This window comes from Gobio gobio (genome assembly GCF_949357685.1).
Source record: "Gobio gobio genome assembly, chromosome: 6".
Classification (NCBI taxonomy): Eukaryota; Metazoa; Chordata; class Actinopteri; order Cypriniformes; family Gobionidae; genus Gobio; species Gobio gobio.
Genome location: NC_137102.1, coordinates 21551936 through 21579787, shown reverse-complemented (window position 1 = coordinate 21579787; position 27852 = coordinate 21551936). Strand labels below are relative to the sequence as shown.

At 37.4% G+C, this 27852-nt stretch overlaps 1 protein-coding gene across 2 annotated transcripts in view; it reads left to right on the top strand.

Moving 5' to 3' along the window:
• pde4bb (phosphodiesterase 4B, cAMP-specific b) overlaps nt 1-27852 on the top strand; it is a 47136-nt gene extending 19284 nt beyond the window's left edge. The window contains exons 6-15 of one of the 2 annotated variants that reach the window (XM_079820251.1): nt 17511-17623; nt 21938-22031; nt 23537-23721; nt 23811-23909; nt 23993-24157; nt 24510-24609; nt 24775-24929; nt 25769-25891; nt 25984-26166; nt 26928-27852. In XM_079820251.1, the coding sequence (XP_079676377.1) occupies nt 17511-17623; nt 21938-22031; nt 23537-23721; nt 23811-23909; nt 23993-24157; nt 24510-24609; nt 24775-24929; nt 25769-25891; nt 25984-26166; nt 26928-27221 (1511 nt within the window). In that variant the 3' untranslated portion in view covers nt 27222-27852. Of the gene's footprint in view, nt 1-17510; nt 17624-21408; nt 21768-21937; nt 22032-23536; nt 23722-23810; nt 23910-23992; nt 24158-24509; nt 24610-24774; nt 24930-25768; nt 25892-25983; nt 26167-26927 lie in introns of those variants that run through there. The other variant, XM_079820250.1, reaches the window with a different exon arrangement.

Below are 27852 nucleotides of genomic sequence, written 5' to 3'. Positions count from 1 at the left end.
GTGGGGTTGTTCTTCAGGGGTTGGGCCCCTTAGTTCCAGTGAAAGGAACTCTTAATGCTTCAGCATACCAAGACATTTTGGACAATTTCATGCTCCCAACTTTGTGGGAACAGTTTGGGGATGGCCCCTTCCTGCTCCAACATGACTGCGCACCAGTGCACAAAGCAAGGTCCATAAAGATATGGATGAGCGAGTTTGGTGTGGAGGAACTTGACTGGCCTGCACAGAGTCCTGACCTCAACTGATAGAACACCTTTGGGATGAATTAGAGTGGAGACTGTGAGCCAAGCCTTCTCGTCCAACATCAGTGCCTGACCTCACAAATGCGCTTCTAAAAGAATGGTCAAAAATTTCCATAAACACACTCCTAAACCTTGTGGAAAGCCTTTGCCAGAAAAGTTGAAGTTGTTATAGCTGCAAAGGATGGGCCAACTCCATATTAAACCCTACGGATTAAGAATGGGATGTCATTAAAGTTCATGTGCATGTAAAGGCTGATGTCCCAAAACTTTTGGCAATATAGTCTTAGTTATATGGATAACAAAACACTTCAGCTGTGTGTCTTCAACTGAATCTGAAGTCAAAGCTACAGCAGAGAGAGATTTCATTCCCCATTTTCTATTTTTTGTTGTCATTTTTTCGTCATCGGACCCTTTTGCCAGTGCCCTGGCCCTGAACCACGGCTTCATAAAACACTTCCAGAGAAATTAGGGAGTGAGAGAAAATAAAGAAAAGAACTTTCATCAGGAGCTCTTTAGGGAAAGCGGTCCCATCCTCTGGCCTGTGTTTATACTTTCTCATATAAATCTGTCTCTCACACTGCCAAGGGCCCGTCATGCTGGAGAAGCAAGGTCATGCAGCGACCATATCAGTATGAATGCAGGTTTAATAACACAAAAAGCAGCTGTGTGAAATCACTGTCTGGACTGTAGCACTGTGATCAGGCTCATGGCCATTTTACTTACAATGTAGTACTTTTCAACAGTTAGGTTTCAACTTGTAATACAAGTATATATAAAACAATACTGTTTCAAATGAAGTATTGTGACACTTTCAGGTTTGTCAGATGCTAGTGGGACATGTTCATAGTTAATGTGATTCTTTATCCCTATGCTTACTCTGTTAAGTGTAAGCACAGGGGTGCTAAGTGTGCGACCGCACAGAGCCTCGCGCCACACCAGGGCCTTGCGCAAAAGTAAAGTGACAGCTGACTTGTTGATGTAAAGCCAATAGTTAAAGTTCATGTTTTTGTCCTTTAAAGTACTTGCAATAGCCAATTTCTCTGTGTGTGAGACTGTGCGTGTGACAATGATTCATGCGCAAAAATGTCAGTCTGCGGGCATCGCATGTCAAGTTCATAGAGCTTTATTCACAGTCCATTCAAATAATGATTTTGGCCGCCTCTGAAATGGGTCAAACCATAGATATTACCTAAGAAGTAAATACGCTAGAAATGCACGCTCATTCAAGAATGTGCATTTATTGAATGGACGCCTGCATTTCATCTGATGGTATGCACAAAAGGTTTTTTATTTAACACTATTAAAGTTAATAAAGCACAGCCTAACTCACCTTTTGGAGCATCAGTGAGAGCAATGGCACTGCAGAACGAAATAAAGCATATTCTAACGTTTTTAAATCTGAAAACTGCAAAAAGCAACGAAATTGTCAGACATCCATTTAGCGCATGTTCACAGAGGAAATACTGAATAATAATAAATAAGAAAATACTCAATACTTTCTGTTTATTTTACTGACTGAGAAATCGCTTCTGATGATTCAGTGAGAGAGCAGTCCAAACTCATTCAAGTGGATTCAGGCCATTTTGCAAACGCGTTTGACCCAATCATAATTGATAACATTAATAACATAAATTTAGCGTCAAAATGTGCGCAGTTCAGTTACACAGTTTAACTTCTTGAACCTAATGCTGTTAAACTGAATATACAACTTGTTTGCTTAAATATCCATATAAAAAACTAATTGTTCGTCACTATAGCAACAGTAGACCCCCTTTAATAGGCTATACCCCCGGGCCTCGCACATCACGTTCGCACAGGGCCTCGCACCCCCCTTGGATTGGGCCTGGTTGAAAATTAGCCAAGTTGGCTAAACTGGCACATTAACATAAATGTTTATTAATGTGCACTGTCCCTGTAACTCTAAACTGTATAAATAAATAAACAAAAAAAATCACCAAAACACCTAGCCTGGCTCTGCCCACCTACGTACTTCCGCTCAATGTTCATTTTCCTTCAGTACTCCGTCTGGGATTGCGGTATATTCTCTGGTTTTCTCCAGTCAAATTTTAACCGGTCCAATCAGCGAACAGAGGGAGTGGCTGAGAACGATGACGTTGATGTCGTGCGCTAGTTTGAGATGACATACGTCACAACCAAAGGTTAGCGATTGGTTATGGCAGATCCAGAGTGGCTCTGGGCAGATCCAATAGTTTTAAACTTCAACAGAGTTCCCAGCCTTCAAGGAAGTTAACACTTGTCAATGGAAAGAGGCCAGACTCTCTGTACAAATGAAGTGTACGAGAGTCTGGTAGAACCAGGCTACAAAACACTAGTTGGTTAGCAAAATAGGCATTGCATAATGTCTGTTTTGTTATACTCTCTTCATACAGACAAGACTGGATGTGAATCAGTAAACAGTTTTTGTGGTCACCTGTGTTGATGCAACTCCGACATTTATAGGGGCTGTAAACCATATTAGCAAGACTGCAGGTTTGCTTTTGTTCACGTTCTGATGAGAGGTTGCAGGATGTGTGTGTAAACAACCTGTTCTAACGGACACACCATGCTTGAGTGTGTCGTGTGTTTGTTTTTTTGCCCTTAAGTCAGCTAGCTTATTTTGGTAAATGAAACCCTGGTGCTAGAAGATAAAACCTTTTTTTAAATAATATTTTTATAATATTGTTAATAATTATATTTATGTATTATTACCAAACTCTGCAAATATAACCTCATTAGCTATTACGACTAAGTCAAAATCAATGAGAACTGTTTATATATACATACATATTTTTTATTTATTTAAAAATAACTTATGCCGCAAGGTTGCATATATTATTATATTATAATATATTATGTTATATTATATTATATTAATTATATAATATTATATTATATTATAATATATTATATTATATTTGAATTACATTTCTATATATTAAACTTGGAAATATGCCATTGTCAAATATGTAATTATATATTCAATCAATTTTATTACTCTTAAGTATTTTAATATTTATAGCTCAGGGATCAATTTATGACACTGCTAATTGTCACAATTATGTTCTGTTTAGTCATTTATGTCATGTCTGTATGAGTTCTAGTTAGTTATTATGGTTTCTGATTAGTTAATCTTCGTCCAGCTGTTCCTGTTTAGTTCCCTCATTTACCATGTGTATTTATACTCCCCGTTCTGTTCAGTCCTTGGTCAGTTATTGTTTTGGTGCATGTGGAGTTCTTCTTGCGAGTCACCAGTTAAGTCTAAGCATTATTACACTAACGTTTTCTGCTCAAATTGAGTATACGATAAAAAGACAGTAACATGAATCCCTTATGCTTGGAAATACATTTCTTGTTGTTTTCGATATTTAGGTCATTCTCAACATTCTGTTCCCTAATCTGGTCTGAAAGTTTCCTCACATTGCAGATCCAGTCCAGATTTTCGATCCACCCAGGCTGCAGAGCGGCAGTGTGGGTCTTAAAGCGTGCACCCTGGTTAGTATTTGAATTATGCCATTGACGTCAGCAGAGCTGTAAAGCTGACCGGCGTCCCTTCCCCAAAGTAATTTCTGGCCAAGAGCTCTCTATGGTGCATTGTGGAGGCTGTCAAACAGCCACAAGATGAGTTGCAGACGTGAAAGAGAGTGAAAGAGAGCAAGAATGAAAGAAAGCAAAAGGAGAGGGAGAGTGTGAAAAGAGTTGTTTGCCGGCGATGCAGCATTAGATGTAGGTTGAGATAAAAACCACTGTTGTAGACAGTGAAAGTAAGACCCCCGAGAAAGTGTTTCGTAGGAGCAATAAATGTCAAATAACCTACACAAGACGCTCTCGGCCCATAATGCAGATTGTGTGGCAAAACTGGAAAGGGCCCACAGAATCACATGAGTGGTTTCAACTGAATGTTTCTTTTGTCCTAGTTCCATTATTCTCCCAATAACATTGTAATGCAAAAATGATTTTGAATGATTGAAATTTTAATTGAGGGGTTTTTTAGAAGGTTTTTTTTTTTTCATTGTTAGCAGGTTCAAGTCTTTTGTTCGGACGGCAGATAAGTCATTTTTGGCAGCTGGCCTGAGTGCATCTGACCCCAGTGACACAGTGTTGATTCATGGAGCTGTTTGGCATTCTAGTCCTCCTGCCCACGTGCGAAGCCCAGACAAACAAAAACAAGAGTAGGATGGTGAGAGCCAATGAGCCGTGCCAGAGGACAAACATGTGCTCGCCTCTAGAATGTGATCCAACACCAATCCATCAGCTCCAACAAATAACTCAACCTCTGCGCTTCGTTCATTGATGTGTTGGTTAGACATGTGGGAAGGTGTCCCAGACTGTTTCATTATTTTTGGATGTGTCATTTGGATCAAAATAACACTGACAAAAACATAATAGCTGTAAAGATTCAAAATATGGGTCAATGACGTTTTTTTTTCTTCTAGCTGTCAGTTTACTACAATACAAAATGTGATTCACACATTCTGTAAAATAACTTAAAACATCTCTTATATAAATACATTTAGAAATTTAAATTTCTTTATTGGGCATACAGTCATAATAGGTTATGCATTGGAACTGATATCATAATTCAATGTAATTCTTGAAAAGAAAATTAAAGTGTATTCAAAATAATAATAAACACTATCATAAATAATACTACAATAACGCTGGTCAGCAAGTCTCTTTAACCCTTAAATGAAAGAATGTTCCACCAATCATTATTACATATTCGGGTCTTTAGCGACCCAGATTTATATCTAACACAGATGAATGTCGCAATAATATAAAACTCTCCTGATATTAGAGTAAAAATGACAGAACAAATAAAAAAGCATATTTTATTACCTTTTGGAGCTTGGAAAGGTTCAGTTTGAGCAGATTTTTTATACCATCATCACTGTCCTCGTCAGAGCTCATTTCCCAGTACATTCAGCATCTGGATCATATTCGCCATCTTAAACATTTTCTCAAAACTATCCTTTTCAACATCTTCAAAATCAATATTTTGATTACTGACAGCTTCTTCACCAGATCCACCATCAAGTGACAGTGACACTAATATTTCATTGTGTTCAGTACTTGTGTGGCAGTAAATCGCTGAGCTATTTCAAGTTTTGCTGATGATACTTCTTATTCTTTTGTTTTCTGCCTGCGGTAACTATGAGTGAAACGTCATTATGTATCAGACATTGTCACCTTGTGGAATAAAGGTGAATTGCACTTGAAAATTGCACTGAAAAAGATTCAATTATTGTTGTGCAGAAAAAATATACTTGCACTGTTACACACCATGGGTCGTTAGCGACCCTAGAGAATTTTTACAAAAAATGAATGGGATAGCATTCTTTTGTAATTGTATTGTTATAATTTTTTTGTTTTATTGTTTGTAATTAATTGATTGAGGAACACTAAGAAAGTTGATGTCTAACTTTAAAAAATGAATGTGGAGAAGGTTAGTGAATGATGTCCCGGGTCACTAAAGACCCGAGGTATGCGTTTAAGGGTTAAATATCAGATCATTTGATCTTTTTATAACAAGACAAAGTTAGTTCAGGTTGTAAAATGTCATGTTGTGCAACACCTCAAAAACTATAATATATAATATATAATATTAGTAGTAGCCATTCATGATATTTCTGAATAAAAATTACAACCCCAAATCAGAAAAAGTTGGGACAGTATGGAAAACGCAAATAAATAAAAAAAAGAAGTGATTTCTAAATTTACTTTGATTTGTATTTCATTGCAGACAATATGAACACAAAATATTAATGTATAATGTATAAAATAATATCATGTTTTGTCTGGTCAACTTCATGTCATTTGTAAATATGCATCCTTTCCTGTCATTCAGACCTGCAACACATTTAAAAAAAAGTTGGGACAGTAAAGCATTTACCACTTTGTAATGTTGCCATTCCTTTTCACAACACATTCTTCCTGCAAACAAGTCTTAAGGTGGGCAACAGTACGGGGTCTTCGTTGTCGCATTTTGCGCTTCAAAATGCGCCACACATTCTCTATTGGAGACAGGTCGGGACTGCAGGCAGGCCAGTCAAGTACCCGTACCCTCTTCCTCAGCAGCCAGGACTTTGTAATGTGTGCAGAATGGGGTTTTGCATTGTCTTGTTGAAATATGCATGGACGTCCCTGGAAAAGATGTCTTCTTGAAGGCAGCATATTATGCTCCAAAATCTCTATGTACTTTTCAACATTAATGGTGCCTTCACAGAAGTGCAAGTTACCTTTGCCAAGGGCACTGACACAACCCCATACCATGACAGACCCTGGCTTTTGGACTCGTTGCTGGTAACAGTCTGGATGATCCTTTTCTTCTTTGGTCCGGAGCACACGGCGTCCATTCCTCCCAAAAAATACCTGAAATACTGATTCATCTGACCACAGTACACATTTCTACTGTGTGATGGTCCATCCCAGATGCCTCCGAGCCCAGAGAAGTCGACGGTGCTTCTGGACACTGTTAACATAGGGCTTCCTTTTGGCACAGTACAGTTTTAACTGGCATTTGTGGATGTAACTACGTATTGTGGTACTTGACAAAGGTTTGCCAAAGTAGTCCTGAGCCCATGTGGTGATATCGCTTATAGATGAATGACGATTCTTGATGCAGTGCCGCCTGAGGGATCGGAGATCACGGTTGTTCAGCTCAGGCTTGCGCCCTTGTCCTTTACGCACTGAAATTCCTCCAGATTCCTTGAATCTTTTAATTATGTTATGCACTGTTGAATGTGAAATATCCAAATCTCTTCCTATCTTTCTTTGAGGAACATTGTTTTTAAACATTTCAATAATTTTCTCACGTATTTGTTGGCAAACTGGCGATCCTCGGCCCCTCTTTGCTCCTAAAGGATTAGACCTTTTTTGGATGCTGCTTTTGTACCAAATCATAATTACAATCACCTGTTGACATCACCTGTTTCAAATCACATCTTTATTTAAACATTTTCCTCATTACTAGCCCTAAATTGCTCCTGTCCCAACTTTTTTTTTAAATGTGTTGCAGGTCTGAATGACAGGAAAGGATGCATATTTACAAATGACATGAAGTTGACCAGACAAAACATGAAATATTTTGTGTTCATATTGTCTGCAATGAAATACAAGTCAAAGTAAATTTAGAAATCACTTCTTTTTTTCTTTTTTTTTGCGTTTTCCATACTGTCCCAACTTTTTCTGATTTGGGGTTGTAAGTATAAAGGTAAAATACTGTGTTTTAACTAGTTTAGCAAAGGTTTTTATTCTCTTCCTTATTGTGGACACTCTTATATGTTACTGACCCATATAACAACATTTCAAGAGAGTCATTACTTGTCACATTTAGTATGTGCGGTAGTCATGAATGATTTCTCAAATCATGCATCTTGTTGAAGACTTTTTTGCAATGCCACTTTTTGTAGCAATCTGCAATTCCTGTCAGATGTTAAAATGGGTGAAAAAAATCCCATAGACTTACAGTACATTGAAGGACAGACACCATGTACAAACACCATGTGAATCACCCAAAACATCTTGGCATCATGGCGGGGAGTTTGGCAGGTGCAGGTGCAAGTACCATTCACATACCATTTCCTCAGAAATGTAATTCAAATGTGGATTTTTCTAGACACTAGCTACAGTATGTTTCAGTTGGATCCTTTTGAGAAAGCCTGTCCACTCCATTTTGAAGTGACATTGAATTGGCCATGACTATCAAAAGCATCTGAATCATACATCTGTCGTGCGTTTGCTGCTTTATGAGTCACATCCAGCAGACCAGTCGAAACGAGAAGCCGCTGACTCTTTGCCTCTTTATGGGCGAAATCAGGAAAACCTGGCCCATATATCAGCGGTGTGGCTGGGGACATAAGGACACAGAGAGGGGCAGTGTACGGCGGGAAGGGGAGGAGGGGCTGCTGGAACGGCCAAACGCTCTCACAGAGGTGGTTTTGTGGGACAGAGAGGATGCTGGGTAAATCTACACTATGGTCTTTTGTAAAGAGAATCAAACGGTAGGCCGATCAAACAGAAAGTCAGACACTCTGTAGACCTTAGCAAGGAAGGTTTGACTTCGTAAAGGTCAATTGTAAAGAGTCTCAACGTTCACTTACTGGGGATGTACGTCATGGGGTTGGGCGAAAGGGAAATTGTGAAACACCATGTGACATTTACTTTGAGTCTAATTATGTACTTGTGTAATTGTATCAGATCTGCAGGTTCAGTATGAGAGTACTGAAAATGTGCAATGTCAGTATGTACGTCAAAATCGGGTTAATCAGTGTTCATGTGTGACGCCTGTAGGATTTATGTGTTTGAAGTTTGACTTTTGTTCTTTTTATCTTATAATGAGACAAACATGTGATAATGCAGAGATTGATTTGTATAAATGAATGACCATACTGTCATCTTTGTTTAATGAAAGTTATGCAAGCCACATGACCATAATATTCATTTTGAACAGTTTTTTTTTCTTTTGAAAAGTATGCATTTACGTACAACTTGTACAACGTGTAAAAATATATCGCCCAGCACAGATTTTCATGATGATTTTTGACTCTTGTCAAAGGTGAGGTGCATCCTGTTTTGATAGGAAACAATGTTCTGATGTTGACAAGATTCTATCTGCTACTGTACCGTGGAACTATTGAACTTTAAAGGGGTGGTAAAACACATTCTTTTGAAGGCTTGACTGTGTTTGTGGGGTGCACTGTAACATGTGTTCATGCTTCGTTTTAAAAAAAATTGCCTTATTTTTCATATATTTGACCTTTATTCTACACTGCTCTGTCCCTCCTTGTAAAACGGTCTGATGCTTTCCGGGTTGTATGAAGCCAGTCCCTCAAAAATACGCAGTGGGCTCAGATTGGTTAGCTGGCCCAGTGTGTTGTGATTCGCTAACCGCAGTGCACGTCGGAAACGTCACGCCCCTTACCGGAGGCTGTGCTTTGGTCAGTGAAACAACGGCGTCAATAAAACCATCTGAGCCCGAATCAGACCCAGAACATTTGAGTGAAGATGATCGAGCAGAACCTGTTCAGTCCTCGAGAGTAAAGACTGCGGATCTATAATGATCGCTACTGAATGGCACTTTAACTTTTGTATTTTTAGAACGATTATAGCCAAATATCTGTCGCAAGAACTAACGTTAACCCAAAACGAACACTAAGCACTGGCTTTAACTAGTAAGTTAGCCAAATCACACAAAAGCTCTAATCAAAGAATCATTTACACTAATGCCAGGTTCACTGTTGAGATTTTAACGTTAGTGTTTGTAACGTTAGGTGTTCGTCGGATAACATTAAGTATGAATGAGCTTTTAACAGACTGGTTTGCAGAACAGCGTTGTCATCTGTTTACTTCCTTGCTACAACCTATTACAGGAAAACACATCGATGAAAAATAAATCAGACTTACAGGTTGTGGCCCGTAAACAGCTTCTGTTTGTAAATCCAGCTTTCAGGACAAGCCGTTGTGCATATCCTGTATTGAACTCGCGAAGTTTGTGGAAGTTTGTGTTGTCCTCCGTGAAATGTGCAGCGCGCGCGTCGTGCATCCACGCACCGGCAGTGTTTTTTTCACGCAGCTGACGTTGTGCAAATCTGGCATTGAAATCGCGAAGACGGTGGATGTTTTCCTCTGTTAGATGTGCTGCAGGGAGCCCTGCGCGCGCCTGATTCCCCGCTGACTCAAACACACGTGCATATAACATGCTGTGTGTTAAACGCTCTGCAACGCACCCCCGTCCCAAGGAAGGCTGAACAGAGCAAGTACCCCAGACCTGCAATCCGGATGAAAATAACAGCGTTTCCTTGTCATCGCGGCAACAACACTCCAGCCTAACTACACCACAACAGCGCCGCGATACAAAATGGCCTCACCCCCCCTTATTTAATATTCTCGGAGGAGGGGTTTATGTAAATATTGAGCCTGTTGATGTCACCAACCCTGGAGGAATGTGTGTAGTCGCCTACTGGCCGTTTGCTGTAGTTCTTAGAAACTGATTTCTTTGCCCCGACACCTGTGATGAGACGACTCCACGCCTGTGAAGAGACGACTCAACGCCAGCATTGTTATGGCCTAAATTAATACACGATTGATTAACTTTTTCGAACATTATTCTTTAACATTGTCTTTCTAACATTTTTACTGTACATCTATGAAATGCACTTTCTGTAAAGCTGCTTTGAAACAATGTGTATTGTGAAAAGCGCTATACAAATAAATTTGAATTGAATTGAATTGAATTGATTTCTTTAAAAGCAAATAACTCCCTTTGCTTTAAACTTTGAACGTTGTAACTTTGCAGATGTTGTTTATGCTCAAGCAGCAACATTACACGTTAGCTAAAGTTAGAATAGTGAAATCGTGGTTTACCACCCCTTTAATCCTGCTGTCACGCTTACAACAGAAAACGCAGTGTACATCAAGAGTGAAAATCAATCAGATTGAAAGTAGATTCATGGTAGATTTTGTGTTTTTTGTGGTAGTTAGTGCGTTACTATACTTTCTGTAAATCCCTCATTCTAAGCATGAGCAATACTATGTTTGCTACTAAATAAAATACAAAAAAATAAAAACACCATATTACTTATATTTTAATAATATAAATTATAGTATCTGCATACTCTATACACAACAGATAAATACATTATTAATTTTAAAAATAAATACATGCATTATAAATGATCAAATAAATAAATAAACAATATATATATATATATATATATATATATATATATATATATATATATATATATATATATATATATATATATATATATATATATATATATATACTATATATATAGTAATTTACTATACAAAATACATTATAAAAATAAATTATAAAAGATAAATAAATAATATAAATACATTATAAAAATATATTTATATAATTTAGTGTGTGTGCGTGTGCGTGTGCGTGTGTGTGTGTGTGTGTGTGTGTGTGTGTGTGTGTGTGTGTGTGTGTGTGTGTGTGTGTGTGTGTGTGTGTGTGTGTGTGTGTGTGTGTGTGTGTGTGTGTGTGTGTGTGTGTGTGTGTGTGTGTGTGTGTGTGTGTGTGTGTGTGTGTGTGTGTGTGTGTGTGTGTGTGTGTATTTTTATAGTAATTTACTATAAATAATAAATTATAAAAAGATAGATATATACATATATTAGAGGATTCATATGTTCATATTGCTATATTATTAATTTGCTCAAAATACAGTCAGAAAGAGTAATGCTATGCTATGCTATGATATTGTCTTTTTTCTATTATATTTTAATAGCAATTAAATGATTAAATACTTTAAAAGGCTGATTTAGTCCTCAAAAAACATTTCTCATTGTCACTGTTATGTATCATGTATTATGTATTAATATTGTTGTGGAAACCATGATACAGTGTCTTTTTTAGGTTCCTTTGATGAATAGCAAGTACAAAAGTACAGAATTTATTTGAAATAGAAATCTTTTGTAACATTATGAATGTAATTTTTGATTAATGTATCCTTGCTGAATAAAATTATCAGTTTCTTAAAAAAAATTACTGATAATATAATATTTATAGTTTACAATATCTATTACTACTTTCAATCATCTGAATTTTACCAAAATGATCCCGTCCATAATTTCAGGCAACAATAGTTGACAGTGGCACATGCTTGGCTTCATTTAGGCCCCTGGTGAAAGTTGCCCAGTCGTTGTTCTCTCCCAAGCTCCCGTGGCGATGACATATTGATGCTGTTATTCGTGTGTATCCATGCCAGGCTTCAGATCTACACACACGGCTTAAATTGACTCCATATGTGAAACATCTTGAGCGCAGGAGGCTTCTCTAAAATGACCTTATTCATCAGGAGTAATGCACTGTATATCCCTCACAGACGTCAGCAGGGTTAATGCAAACCCTTCGCTCGGTTTTACAACGGTTACGCACATGGTATCCGGAGCTCATTGTTGGATGTGGTCACTTTATTTGTAGGTGCTCCCTGGAACCCAGTGATTAACTCATCAGTTAAACTCAAGGGATCAGATTTATTGAAGCGTTTGCGTTCATGCTAATCGATGCATGGGGTATTTCTGCCACATGACCAATCATAGGAGCATGATGATGAATACCGCAGTAATTAATTGGCTGTCTTAGTCAACCCACAGCAGAAGGCCGCACTTGCTGAATGTTTTGTTTAAATCATTTTTTCTTGCTAAATGCTGGGATGGTTTCATCTGTTCCTCGTCAACTGATTCTTTTAAATGACTTTAGATATTATTGTGATTTATAAAGGTAAAATGTTTAAATGTGGGGATAATATGAGGCCTGAACATGAACACAGGAACTTCTAGTAATCTCGATTCACATGCCGCTGCGTTCCTAACTGTGTCAAAGTGTAATTCATCAGCATTGCCACAGTTGTTTTTTACAGTGGAAGCACATTACATTTCCGGTTTCAAATGTATAGCCACAAGATAATAAACATTACACATGGTTTATGAGACTAATGTGATAAAATTTGAAAGTTTGGGGTCGTTAAGATTTTGAAAGAAGTCTCTTATGCTCACCAAGGTTGCATTTATTTGATCAAACAAAAAAACACAGTTAAACAGAAATATTGTGTAATATTATTACAATTTAAAATAACAATTTTCTATTTTAATATAATTTAAAATTGTATTTATTCCTGTGATGTAAAGCTGAATTTTCAGCATCATTACTTCAGTCTTTAGTGTCATATGATTTGTCAGAAATCATTCTAATATGATGATTTGCTACTCAACAAACGTTTCTTATTATTATCAATGTTGAAAAAACATTGTTTTGCTTTTTTTTGGTGGAAACAGAATTTACTTGAAATAGAATCATTTAGAATCTTGGAATATAATATATTTTTAACATTATAAATGTCTTTGCTGTAACTGCTCAATTTAATGCATCCTTAATTCTGAATAAAAGTCTTTAAAAATCTTACTAACCCCAAACTTTGGAACATCTGTGTATATTCAGTCTTTCAACTGCATCACAATGAGTTTTGCACAAAATATATTTTCAAGAATTTCAAATCAACATTTAAATCTAATGACTTTCATTTCGTTTTTTGTATAAAAAAACACTGAAACATTTTTCAAAATATCACTTTTTTTATTCCACAGTAAAAAGAAAGTCATACAGGTTTGGTAGAACATGAGGGTGAGTGTGTGATGACAGGAGTTTCATTTTTGGGGGAACTTTTTAGAGTTGGGGGCGATGCAGTGATGCAGGGATGATGTCAAAACCTAGGAGACTTAAGGCCTGTTCACACCGGGACGATTTTTGCGCGTGTTTAACGCCTCGTGACTAAACAAAGGGCGCCAATGTTAGTGTGCACACCGACGCGCAAAACGCCAGGTGTAAAAGCGTCATTTTAAAAAAAAAAAACATTCGTTTTTTTATTTTGACGCGCCGCGTTAAAAACTTGCCGATCAATGAGATCAGCGTTTTTGTTCACGTGCCTGGAGCTGCTGAAGTGACAGTAAAACACGACTTGGTGGCTCTCAAGGACAAAACGGTCTTGCCGAGCACGCATTGATACGACGAAGAAGTAGTGAGTAGACTAAGAAAGAAGATGAACAGCTAATGCTGCTTGCCAGTTATAAAAAAGTGCGTGAATGGTTTTGGCCATAGACATAATATGTCTTATGGGTTTTGGCAAGCACGTAAATACTGTCTCTCTTCTTCTTCTGTGTGACAAGCTAGTGTCAGAAGTGTAAAGTGCCGCAGCACCACCTTGTGTACCGGGAGCACATCTACTGAATGTGCATGTTCACTCGGCGCATCGCTAGTGAAAATCACTTGGGTGTGAACCAAGCCTGTAGTGCTTCAGTCAGAAATTGAAGCTTTCGGGCCTCTGTCAATCATGACGTCACACCCCCCGTTTTTATAGCATCAAATAACTCACTAAAACTAAACTTATTTAAAAAACGAACACTTGAAATGAAATTATTGTAATAAAAACTGCCTAAAATGACAGAAACCATCTTTAGGAAACAATTATTTGAAGTGTAATTAAATTGTTTAGTGTGTCTCGCGCCCATTCAAATACATGGAGAGGCGGGGTTTAGGAGCTATACTGGGACCAGCCACCGGGGGGGCGATCGAGGCGCGGAAGCTTCAATTTCTGACTGGAGCACTACAGGCTTGGTGTGAACACTCAAGACGTGCTGAAAAACGTCACGAAAAACGCTGGCGATAAGCGCGCGCGATATTCGTCCCGGTGTGTAAAGGCCTTTATGCTCTGAAATATGTAATGACATGAAAAAATACTAAATTCAAAACACTTTTTTTTTCTGGGTCCCACAAGGATATAAATCAAAACTGCCTAATGTTACCGAATTAAATGTCGACCCAGGACGAGCTATAGGACTGTGAAGCTTTGGGGGTGTTGATGGACTCGATCTGCTTCATTTGTGTTTTGATCATCGTTCTGAATCACATCTGGGGCCTGTACCATGATGATAGTTTAACAAACTCAGGGTTACAGGATTAGTTTAGAGTTGACAAAACCAAACCAATCTATTCAGGCTTTGTTGGTCCCAAGATGCTGATCATCAGCTTTCTCTGTCAACTCAGGCTTTGATCCTGAGTTTAGTTGTCATCAGTAGTGAACAGTCAATCACATGCTATGTGAAAAGTTATGAAGTTAGTTTAGTTGATATATACTGTATTTCAAATTTTAGCTTTATTTATTGATTTTAAAGCTTATTTGTACGACCTTTTGGCTATTTATATTAATTTTAGCAAAGTGCCTATTAATTATTGATTAACTTAAATGATACATGTGTAATTAATTAAGGGTATAATAATTACATAAATGATATCTTAATCATTCAAAATTATTATTATTATAAATAAGCATTGTTAAAAGCCAGACGCTTTAGTCTTTAAAAACCATTTGCTATTTAGTGACCTTTAATTTGGAGTAGAAACAGGGGGAGTGACTTTATTGCATCAGAGGTGTGTCACTTTCCTCACAGCTGATTGGTCCAATTTCAGTTTGAGATCCCTTATCCAGAACATAACCTGTCCTGGAGCAGGTTAGCCGTGGAGCGTAAGTTACTATGGAGATGAACACTGCTAAAAGCCAAACCACTTTAATGGTACCTAAAACCCAGGATTGGCACAAACTAAGCTTAAACATATCTGGTTAGCCAGCTAAACCGGCTTCATGGTATAGGCCCCTGGATGTAGTCTTTGACAAAAACACTATTTTCTCAGCTTTTTATTCAAAATGTTGATTTTTGTATGAAACATACCCACATTCAGTGTTGATACAATGTTTTTTTGTTTTGTTTTGTTTAAAAGCAGAGGCTCTGCTCTTTCTTTTGATACATTGTATGTTCAGATATTCATACATCTAAATATTCTGGGGGCCATGAAAGTTTTGTAAAAATGATTTAAAAAAATGCTGGCACTGGCAACTTTTCTTTAAAAAATGCTGCATGGAGGGGAAAAAGTATGTTTTTTTTTGTCTGTGCATTTGTCTGACCTGAGATTTGTTGTGGTGTGTGTGCAAGATCTGTGAGCAAAGTTTGAACTGGAAGCCAGATGAATTTGTCAGTGCAATATTTCCCAAGGTCATCCTGCAGCAAGGCAGGGAATAAATGTTAATATAGACAATATTTGCCGTCTTTGTGAAACCTAGCTGCAGCCTGAGGGGAGACTCCAGCCTGAATGTCGCACGGAAATCTGCTCCACGATTTAGCGGCGTCTCAACCTCCGGGGAAGTGGTTTACTTTGCTTGGCTCCTGTTGAGCTTTGACTGGATGCTGGCCAGCAAAGGGAGTAAAGTTTGCCTCTCGGGTTGCTCCTGCAAACACAGCCCCGGCTTTGATTTCATACCTCCTTCTCGTTAGTCCTATCGGGGGATCAAATGGAGGTGGTGGGGGGTTCCATGAGTCCTGATATCTCGCTAAATCCCAATACCACCTTGGAAAAGGCTTGTGTCTACTAAAAGATCAGAGGCTCACTGTAAGGGTGGCGGAGTCGCTCAAACTGACGGATACATTGCAGACCCTTTCTGCAAAATTTGTAGTGGGTGTTATTCATTCTTCTCAGATTTAGGCCTTGTCAACAATTTGTCCAGCAGCCTGTCTTTATTGTCAAAGGTATATTTTCAATTTGTTAAATTAGATCAAATGTTAAATTTGACCAAAAAGGTCAATACTTTATACATGTTTGGATCTTTTTTCTACCCCCTTATTTTAACCCCCAAAATGATCTTGTATTAAGACAATGAAACCTACTTAGGAAGTCTTGTGTTTTGTTGTTGTTGTTGTTGTTGTTTTTTGCATTGTGACATTATTTTCATGGTACACTCTCACTCAATACTTTAATGCAAAACTCTATATTAATAATACATTCATATGAATTCACAATGAATATATTAAATGATGGTGAAAAATATTTATAGTGAAATATATTTTTAAATGCTTTTTAAGTTAAAAAAAATAAAATACGGCTTACATTCTTAAAAAAGAGGAATTTTCCGTATTCATTTTCATAGGTCTTTTCCCCCACATTTTGAATTAAACACTGCATTTTATATTAGGATTAAAGGAAATGTTTGTAAACTTAATGGAAAATATCCTGTCAGAAAATTACAAGTACGTTTTCAGTTTTTCTGCTATTTTTTTTACAGTGCAATCATGAGAATAAAATGAGAATCAGCAATGAAATGATGAAAACGGCAAAAATAAAAACTCAAAAATAAACTATTCAGATATATTATGATAAAAAGGGGAAAATATGCTTAATCTACATTAATATAAATGGGGAAAAATACATTATGGCGTTTTTTATTTACGCTAAATGTTATTCAGGGTTGAAATATTGACGTTTTGTATTTTTCTTTAATCAAATTTATTGAGCATTAATCATTTTCATTATTCTCTCACTTTGGTTTCAATTAAATGCATTTTCATTCAACAGAAGAGGAGAGAAATAGGGAATGAGTTTTAGAGTCCCTCCCACTAAGCTCCCCTGGGTCTGAGGCTCATTGACACATCAGCACAAGGCGATGTGAAGAGAAAAAAACTCACTAGCAGACAGACTGCACAGTAGGTGAGTTTGCAGACCGAGTCTGTGACACAATGGAAAGGACTATGCAGCGAGCAGTGAGCTATTAATCCAGCTGCTATCAGAGCAGAATGACTACATCAGCACCATGAAAGATCACTGCTGCCCTATCTGCACCGCTCCCGCCGGACCACCTTTTCTGGCCATGCAACAGAGGCTAAATCCTGAATGCATATCCGTGTGTCTCTTACCAGATGAATCCTACCAGAAGCTGGCTGTGGAGACCATGGAGGAGCTAGACTGGTGTCTGGACCAGCTGGAGACCATCCAGACGTACCGCTCCGTTAGTGACATGGCCTCCAACAAGGTGAGATGGCACCTGAGCATTTCTCTTTAAAACTCGAAGCTGCTTTCTGCATGTTTCCACGCTTGAGTCGATGCAAATTTTAATTTGCTGCAAACTTACTAGTACTTTTTGATGCCTTCCACATTTGTCTGTTTTGTCAAAGCTTAATAAGTCAAAGTTTTGTTAGAATATAAATTCGATGCAATAAGGAGGATTTGATACCCCCTTTTGGTATTCTGCAAACACCACTGAAGTATCTTTTACGATAGTCTATCACTAGGATTTGATAGTAATGATTTCCATGGTGTACCAGTATTGGTTAGTCACAGCTCTCAGTTTTGAATCCTGGATTTCTTTTTGTTATGATACATGGATTGAGTATGTTGTTCTTCAACTGTCTGGTCTGGTCATGTCTATGAGGTTAATACTGGGAACATCATTAATGATGAGTTGTTGACGTTGGATCTAGAGATATTGTCGCAAAACATTTATACTGTCAGCAGGAAAGCATGCAATGAGAACTTGATTCATTGCCTGATTATTACCCAATTCTACCCAATTAACTGTAACATCCTTGTTTATATCCAGTTTGTTGTCTTGGTGAAAGGCATTTGGCCCAGTCGGTTATTATTTTATTTTAAACACATGAATTCAACTCTGTAAGTGTGGGTGGTTATGGATTTGGTGGATTTACTGGAATCAGTGTTAAAGGAAACTGTTGAAACACTCATTACTTAGAGTGAAAAACCAAATGATTAAACCAGTTTTTTTCATGCAGGCATTATTTGAGTATTGCTACTGGCACTGGCCTCTTTTGAGTTGTGACCTCATTGCTTTGTTTACCCTGATACCTAATCAGATCTAGTTAGAAAGCATAGAGTAATAGAGGACGCCCGTACATTACTTCACTGACGTTGAGGCATTCCAGACTGAATTACACTGCATTTTATCACAGGATATATATATATATATGCTGGCAGAAAATTACCAGTACATCGTCGAAATTAAAGACTAAAAAATAAACAGTTTCAACATATTATGATAATGAAAACGTGGAGGGAAAATATCTACATTCAAATAAATGTATTGTGTTCCTAAAAATAGGCTTATAAATACAGTTATAATATTTTACATTACTAAATTATTGGCGTAGCATAATGTTATTTACAAAAATGTGTAGATATTTTTTAATATGTAAAATACTAAAATATAGTTTATATAATAAATATTTCAAATATATTGTTACTTTTTTCTCATATTTGAAAATCCCTAGGCTGAGTTAAATATGATATAAAATGAGTTAGTGCATGGCATAAATGTCATAATATATAGAATAAAATACTTTACAGAACTTGATTATATTTCATTATATTATACTTTTTTGTTATATTTGCTACATTTTTACATTGAATATAATATTTATAGTGAAGTATATTTTAAGTTAATATATTTAGGCTTAATTATAACACAATGAGTTATGGTCATATACTATATTGATTGTTGATTATTTCGGTAACACTTTACAATAAGGTCTCATTTGTTAACATTAATGTATTGACTAACATTGAACTAACAATAAGCAATATATCAGTATTTATTCATCTTTGTTAACGTTAGTTAACAAAATACAGTTGTTCATTGTTAGTTAATGTTAGTTCGCAGTGCATTAACAACATTTGATTTTAATAATGATTTAGTAAATGTTGAAATTAATAAAGATTAATAAATGCTGTTGAAGTGCTGTTAATTCTTAGTTAATGTTAACTACTAATGTCAACTAATGAAACCTTATTGTAAAGTGTTACCAATTTTTTCCAAATAATTTGTTATTGTTAGTTATTTATTGTTGAAGGTGGAAAGCCAATGCATAATGAAATTCAGCTACATTGTGCACGTCTTCAATTCACGTCATAAAATGAACGACTGAAGTCTGAGTCTTTATGTCACACCTTTGCAGTTCTTTGAGTAGTAATTGAGTCAGATCCACCCATGTGTGTAGTCAGAACAAGAGTAGCGTGGTCTCTGCGCGTCTGTACCTGAGCCGGAAAGGGAGGGAGGGAGGAGGGCATGTCTACAGTGAGGTGAATCAGTCGCTACTTTGTCTAACGCATTTCCTGACAGCCGTCAGAGTGAGCTCACACACAGGCACTGCCTTGCCTAATGCTCACCAATAGTGCACGAAACACCATCACTGTAACAATGGGACTGTGCTACTCTGAAAAAAGGACAAAGTTTGGTGTGCTAAAAAGCTGGAGAGGGGTAAGTTTTTGTTTGTTTTGTGGACTTTTAATTAAATTCTGGCTTTGCTCTGCGTTATAAGCAACCGATTTATCTGTGTCTGTTATTGGAGATTGGTTGTCCTCTTTGGTATAAGATATTAGCTTATGTTGTTTTTTTTTTATAAGAAATGATTTTTGGAATATGTTTAGCTGTGTGCAAAAATGTAAATAGATTAATGAAAAAATAAATGGCCAACTCTGTGAAAACAGGAAATAGTGCAGGAGTTAGAATTTCTCAAATGTGTTGTGCATTACGTTTCATTTTAAAACTGCACTTTTAATTGTAATGTTTCATTTAAATAATTCATTTAAACTGACAATTTATTAACAACTTGATTAATTTAAAACAAAAAAATATATATATAGATCCTTATTTTTCAAAATATGTTTAATGTTAAAAAATAAAAATATTAATACATTTTAAGTATGTATAAATAATAATTATAATTTGTATTTATATAAAAACTTGGTTGCACTTTATTTTACAGTATGTACACTTACGTGTACTTACAGTATACTTACCTAAGAAAATACTGGTTAATATTTTTTTTATTTAATAATTTATTTGATAGGGACAGATACCACCAACATAGATCTTTTTGACTAAACAATCTGATGTCTGTATCACAGTGTATATAGCCAAAGGCTAATTTGCAACACTTGTCCCTAGATATAAGGTAACTATGGGTTAAGGTTAGGTTTAGGGGTAGGTTCAGATTTAGTACCTAGTTATTACCCAGTTATTGCAATTACTATAATAAGTACATAGTATGTACATGGGGAACAGGACTGTAAAATAAAGTGCTACCAAAAATTTGTACATGTACTGTAGACTAATAGAAAGATTATACTTGTTGATCTCAGTACGACAGTGTCTAGTTCTTTTATAATATCAGCTGAAGTGTACTTTCATTACATTTATGCATTTAACAGATGCTTTTATCCGAAGCAAGCAACTAGCGAGATATACATTGTAGCAATTTTGCATTCCTTGGGAATTGCCCCCATGACCTTGCCGTAGCTAACATCATAGGCTGTTGCAAAACCATGTTTAAAACTTCCCAGTACAGAACAATATATTGCAAGAATACAGCTGATGTGTCATTTGTCATTACATGCAGAGGATGTGCGGGACTGATGAATAATCGTAGTATTTGTGTGCAAGTTGAGTACATATTATTTCTGTGGAGGAGGTTTTTCATGCAATCACTCGGCTGGCTCTGATGGTGTGAGAATTTTCTCTGATATGATTATTTAAGAAATTACTAGAGACCAAAGATCATATATACCATAACTGTAAAGTTACTTTGTACCATGCATGGATATTGAATAAAAATATGCATATACAAATTTAAAAACATCATTGTTAGTCTTGCAAGTTAAAAGCAGAGCATTGTGGGATTTGCATATTTATGTGCATGCATCCGTCTTTCCTGTGGCAAAGGATGTGGAGTGTAAAGACAGGAGAGAGAGAGAGAGAGAGAGAGAGAGAGAGAGAGAGAGAGAGAGAGAGAGAGAGAGAGAGAAAGAGACTGACAGAGAGAAGGAAGAGGAGGAGGGTGAAAGCGAGACGGAAAATAACAGAGAGAGAAATAAGACTTAGTGTTGAAAACACACAGTACGGCAGATGCAGCAGGTCTCATGGAATTCTGTCTGGATTTCTCCTTGTTGTTGTTGTTTATGGGAACCTGGCTGGGATGTGAAACAGAATACAGAGGGATGAGATCAGGAGAGACTGTGGGCTGCTGCTGGAGTCAGCGGTGTGCTTGTGTTTGAGCTGAGAAGAGTTTGTATAACTCAAACGTTCAGGGTTTAGGCAATGAACTGAAGACTCCATCATGCCTGAAGTCAACTACCTGCTCTCAGTGTCCTGGGGTTACATTAAGGTGTGTTTGTGGGTTATTAACCGGCACACAGTGTTTGCCATGTATTGGTTGTTTAATTTGGATGTGGCTTGAGTTTCTTGCATTGCTTGTTTGGCAATTCATAGAATAAGAAGTCCAGAAATACTTATACTCTGTGAATTTAATAAGACTTGTCTTGATGTTTGTTTTAGTTCAAGAGGATGTTGAATCGGGAACTGACACATATGTCTGAGATGAGTCGCTCTGGAAACCAGGTGTCCGAGTTCATCTCCAACACATTCTTAGGTGAGTCTGAGCATTCTTTTCATTGTCTTATAATATGCAATACCATAGATATATGGAGAGAAGATAGATTAAAGAGTTAGTTCACCCCAAAATGAAAGTTCTGCCATTAATTACCCTCATGTCGTTCCAAACTCACAGTATACAGTGTTTCAGACTAGTGGGCTAAACTGAGAAACCGAAACATCATGAGAAATTTGGTGAAAGCCATGTCTCAGATGGTGACAGAGATAAAAGATTGTGGATAAAGAGGCCGTCTAGCATGAAAACACTGATAGCTAGAGAGAGGAGGCCTGCACCTCTATTTTTCAAACCAGTCTGATCTGGTCTGGCATCTACACAGCGTGAGAGTGTGTGAGAGAAAGGAGGGCTGAAGCTGTAGTCTGCTTCAGAAGCCACAGGGTCACTGTACTCCCCTAACCCTGCCGTTCAGAGCCCTACAGCCTACACACTTACTCATCAACAGGAGAGTCATCCGCGGGGAGATTTTCAGACAAACACTCTTAATATGCAGTGGTACCGAGAGCTCACACACAGCTCAAGCTCTCCTGCCTGAGAAACAAGAGGTGTTTAGAAATAGAAGAAAGAATAGGTGGTTTTGAGGGCATGGGACATTTCTCTGTCTCAGATGTTTCTCTTAAAAGACTTCAGAAGAAATAACATTAGACACAACTATACTGTAAATTGGATGGGCATCAGCATACACTGGAAAAAAATTATACTTTGGACCAACTTTTGGGCCAAAGGTACTTTTTATTAGAAGATATGTTGTTTTTTCTCAAATATTTATGGTTTGTTTCAAACCTTTTTGGCTTTTTACAACTTAATTTCACCATAAACAAAAGCTAAATTAGCTATAATATGAAAGTGTAATTCACTTAACATAAAACTAAAACCCTTTTGTTATTCAATGTTTAATCTAGTTTACTTACCATAAATAAAGACAACTTCGAAAGACCATAAAAACATTCAAAAAACACCATAAAATCTATTAAACACAACATGTTCTGCAGTCAGTAAAAGTAGCCAGTATGTGTTCGACACTGGTGTTAAGCAAAAATACTATTCAAACAAAACAGTTTCTGTTATTTTTTTGTTATTTGCTGACAAACTGAACAACACAGGTTTAAACTGTAAACCATCATTTTAGATTTGACCAATATAACAATACACTTTTTAAAAAAGGACATGGTCGTGTCACTTTGGGATACTATTGTACTTCTGTTCCCATCAAGCTACTGTCTAACTTATGTAACTAGTAAGACTTTGCTGATCCAGCTTTACAGTACCAGCATCAAATCAGCATTAAACAATTAAAACTGTTGCATCAACTGTTGAACTTGGCAGAAAACTTATCGTAGGTGGGTTGTACTAATATCAAACTTTTTTTGGCGACTTGAACTCACTCGGCGAGATTGAAAACTCACGGCTGCTGTTGTGAATTGAGTGTGCGAGTGCTGAAATGAACAATCTCATGAGTAACAGGCCGAAACCTCTTCCCCCTGTAGATAAACAGAATGAACTGGAGATCCCTTCGCCCACTTCGAAATCGCGGGAGAGGAAGAGGAGGCAGCAGCAGCTCATGACTCAGATCAGCGGGGTGAGGAAGGTCACACATGTCCCTGGTCTGTCCAGCAGCAGCAGTACGGCTCGGTTCGGCGTAAAAACAGATTTGGAGGACTTGCTCTCTAAGGTATAGTTGTATGTAACATACCACCTGTTGCATGGAAATTTTGTTACGTTTGTACCGTAACTGGACGGATCCTCTCTTGTCTTTTGTAGGACCTGGAGAACATCAACAAGTGGGGTCTGAACATCTTCAAAGTCGCAGAGCACTCTCACCAACGGCCTCTGACCTGCATCATGTATGCCATCCTTCAGGTTAGTACATAAAAAAGCTAATCCCACAAGAGATGTGTTTCTTTAAATTACATGTAACTAAAGCAGGTTTTTTTTTTCTGTAGGAGAGAGATTTAATGAAGACATTTAAGATCCCAGTGGACACATTTGTGACATACATGATGACCCTTGAAGACCACTACCACGCAGACGTGGCCTATCACAACAGTCTACACGCGGCTGATGTGGCCCAGTCCACGCACATCCTGCTGTCCACACCCGCACTGGATGTAAGAAACTCGTATATGTAGCCAGTCATAGCTGTTTCTGAGCCCTTTGAACTGATTTGTCTTTAATCTTCCTCATGTGTGAACCCTCTAATCTCTAAACGGCCTGCATGTTTTGTCTGCAGCTGGTTTTCGCTTTGTCTTCTTTTAGTGCAAAAATAAAAGCTGTCTTTTATCTACAAAATATTTGATTTTATTAAAGGTCAGCAAACAAAGTCAAAGCTGAATCTGTTTCAACTTGCAGAGTTACAATGCTTAAACTGTGTGCGACATACAGTACTTGACAAAGTTCAATGCACTGAGGAAAGTTGATCCGCGGTGTTTAACACAGTCCTTTCGTCGTTATTATTCACAGGCAGTCTTTACAGACCTGGAGATCCTGGCCGCTATCTTTGCAGCAGCCATCCACGATGTGGACCACCCAGGGGTCTCAAACCAGTTCCTAATTAATACCAGTGAGTGTGTTTTTATCTACGCCTCCCTTTACATATTGAAGACTATGCATGCTTATGGATCCAAACTGCTGCAGTTATTGAAACTAAAACCATATGGAAGAACAAAGCCTCAATGTTATGACTGTTTCATGTCTCTCATAAACACCATACCTCTCTTTACTGCAGACTCCGAGCTGGCGCTCATGTACAATGATGAGTCTGTTCTTGAGAACCATCACCTAGCGGTTGGTTTCAAGCTCTTGCAAGGGGAAAACTGTGATATCTTCCAAAACCTCTCCAAGAAACAGCGACAGTCTCTCAGGAAAATGGTCATTGACTTGGTAGGTAGAATTTGTACTCGTTGACATTTTACACTTAACTGTTACATTTTTAAGGTGCGGCCTCATTAGAGAAATTTTGGCAAAATTTTAAACAGAACATGCATTATACTGTAGATTACATTTACATTAAATGCAAGTATTTGAGCTTGAAAGTGCTGTTTAATTAGTTAATTCATTAGCTAACGTTAACTAATAGGACCTTGTTGTATATACTTACCAAACATAATAATTTAAGTGCCAGATTTACTAACCGCTTGTGCCAACGCAAACCCTCTTTTTAAAAAAAAAGTACTGTCAGGCTTTACTAAAGACACACAGTGAAAAATGAGCGCTGAAAATATGTGGATAGGGTTATTTTTGCGGCTGACCTTATTGCATATGCATTTGTAGGAGTTTCCCTTTCAGACGCAAAATTTATGGGAAGAGAGTATTTAAATGAATCATATACTAGGGTTTGTGCTAGCCAATTTGCTGGTATTTGCGCCATTATTTACCACCCCAAAAAAGCATGTCTTAAACCAGAAACTAATTTGCGCTGCTCTTGGTAGATTGCGTAGGTCATTATGGAAATGATCTGGTCTGCGTCTGTGTTCTTTGTATCTGCTCGTCGTCAGTAGATCACGTGCTGAACTTTCCCCTCCCATTGGCGTTTTTTTTTTTTTTTATTGGAATTGCGCTCTCACACTTATTTGCCCTGTTTAGTAAATCTGGCCCTATAACTTTAATAAAACGTTTTTCACCCTCGCACAAAACTGCACAGATTCCTATTGAAATTGGAATTTTGGCTGCAAAATTTCATTGAACAATTGTAATTCCCCTAACTAAATCTCTCTCAATAGGTACTAGCGACAGACATGTCCAAGCACATGAGCTTACTGGCTGACTTAAAGACAATGGTCGAGACTAAGAAGGTGACTAGTTCAGGAGTGTTGTTGCTTGACAACTATACAGACAGGATACAGGTGAGTCCTGGCTTATGTGTCCTCAACAACAACATTCAGTTCTTCACTACTTCCTCAATATCATTCAACGCCCTGTGTCACTATGTCCACAGGTCTTACGAAATATGGTTCACTGTGCCGATCTTAGCAATCCCACCAAGCCATTGGATCTGTACCGGCAATGGACGGACCGCATTATGGAAGAGTTTTTCCACCAGGGTGACAGAGAGAGAGAGCGAGGCATGGAGATCAGCCCGATGTGTGACAAACACACCGCTTCAGTGGAGAAGTCTCAGGTGGGCATCCAAAGAATCCATCGCCTGCAAGTCATTCCTTATAGAAAAAGAAGTGCACTTTAGCATTCTTTTAAAAACAGCACTTATTATGGAAATAATATACTTTAAACAATATACTTAAGTGTGAACTAAATGTAATGTTTTTCAAACATTTAACTGAATGTTATTTACAATTAATTGAATATTAAATTAAACGAGTGAACTTAAGAGTGCTTTTTTGACCCACTTAAGTAGGACTACATTTGTATAGGCCTATGTGCTTTCATAATTACTATTGTCTATGAAATACTGTATATACTTTGTCATTTCTATTGAAACTGGAATGTTATATATTTGTAATTACACATTTGCAATTCAGTATATTTAAAATATATTAACTTTACATCTAATATGAAGTAACACTACAGTTAAAATTATAGTCAAGCACTTTACATGTGCTTTAGTATGTTAGTCGACAAATCAAAATAAGTGTACTTTTTAAAGCATGTTAAATAATTATTATATTTTATTATTTAAAATGCACTTACTTAATTTGACATTATTACAAAGTGGACTTTTAAAAGTGTACTTAAGTGTGTTAAGAACATTTAATGCCCATTTATTTCATTATTATATTATCTGCAGATAGCTTTTTTTTTTAAATATACTTTGAAGATACTGTACACTAGTGGACATTCAATACAATTAAGCACATTTCTTTGGGATTGGTCAAGTCTGGCTATTTCTAGAAGGGACTTATCGTGTGTTTGTTTTCCTTTTAGGTTGGTTTCATTGACTACATCGTGCACCCGCTATGGGAGACTTGGGCAGACCTGGTGCATCCAGATGCGCAGGATATCTTGGACACTTTAGAAGAAAACAGGAACTGGTACCACAGCATGATACCACAGAGTCCCTCCCCTCCCTTTTTCGAAACAGGAACTGACGGTGGAGATAAGTTTCAGTTCGAGTTGGAGGTTGAGGTTGAGGAAGAAGCCAAGCAGGATACAGAAAACCTCTTAGAGACAGATGGTGTAGAGATTGTGACGCATTCTCCTTCATCTGCTGAGACGTAGCACCTCACCACAATGGCTTTTATGTTGGCCTTATTTGATGACAGATTAAAGTGGAGGAACGTTATTCTCCTGCTACCTGAGAATCCCACAGAGGACCACTGTGTCTTGGGACTCTGCCGTTGTTACAGAGCCTAAAAAGGGAGCGAGCGAACATCCTACACAATATAGTTTTCACAGAATCCAGTCAAGTTGGACATTGGCAGAAGTAGATGGACAGCCATACCGAAAGTGCCATAAACTGGATTTACTTAATCTCCGAATGTTGGAGTGGGTTTCTGTGAAGGAGAAATGCTGACCCTCTTATAAGAGGGGTTTGTACTACAAGTGACTTTTTTGTAAAAAGAAAAAAAGGGACTACTTTTTTGTACTTGTGTTTTGTGACTTTTTTGGTGTCACATCCAACTACACATTAAAATGTCAAAAGTGAGGAATGGTGTCATGCTGAAAGCAAAATCATGTAATTCCCAGTCGTGTATTGGGAATGCAGTCTTCCTAAATTTTAGACAACAGAATAATCAAATTTTTGTGCCTGCATACTTTATCTTCATTTAAGTTATACAAAACCTTTGTACTTTGTAACAAACAGTTTCTCTTTTAAAAGGCGTTCTTATAAAGCGATTCCTCTGGTACA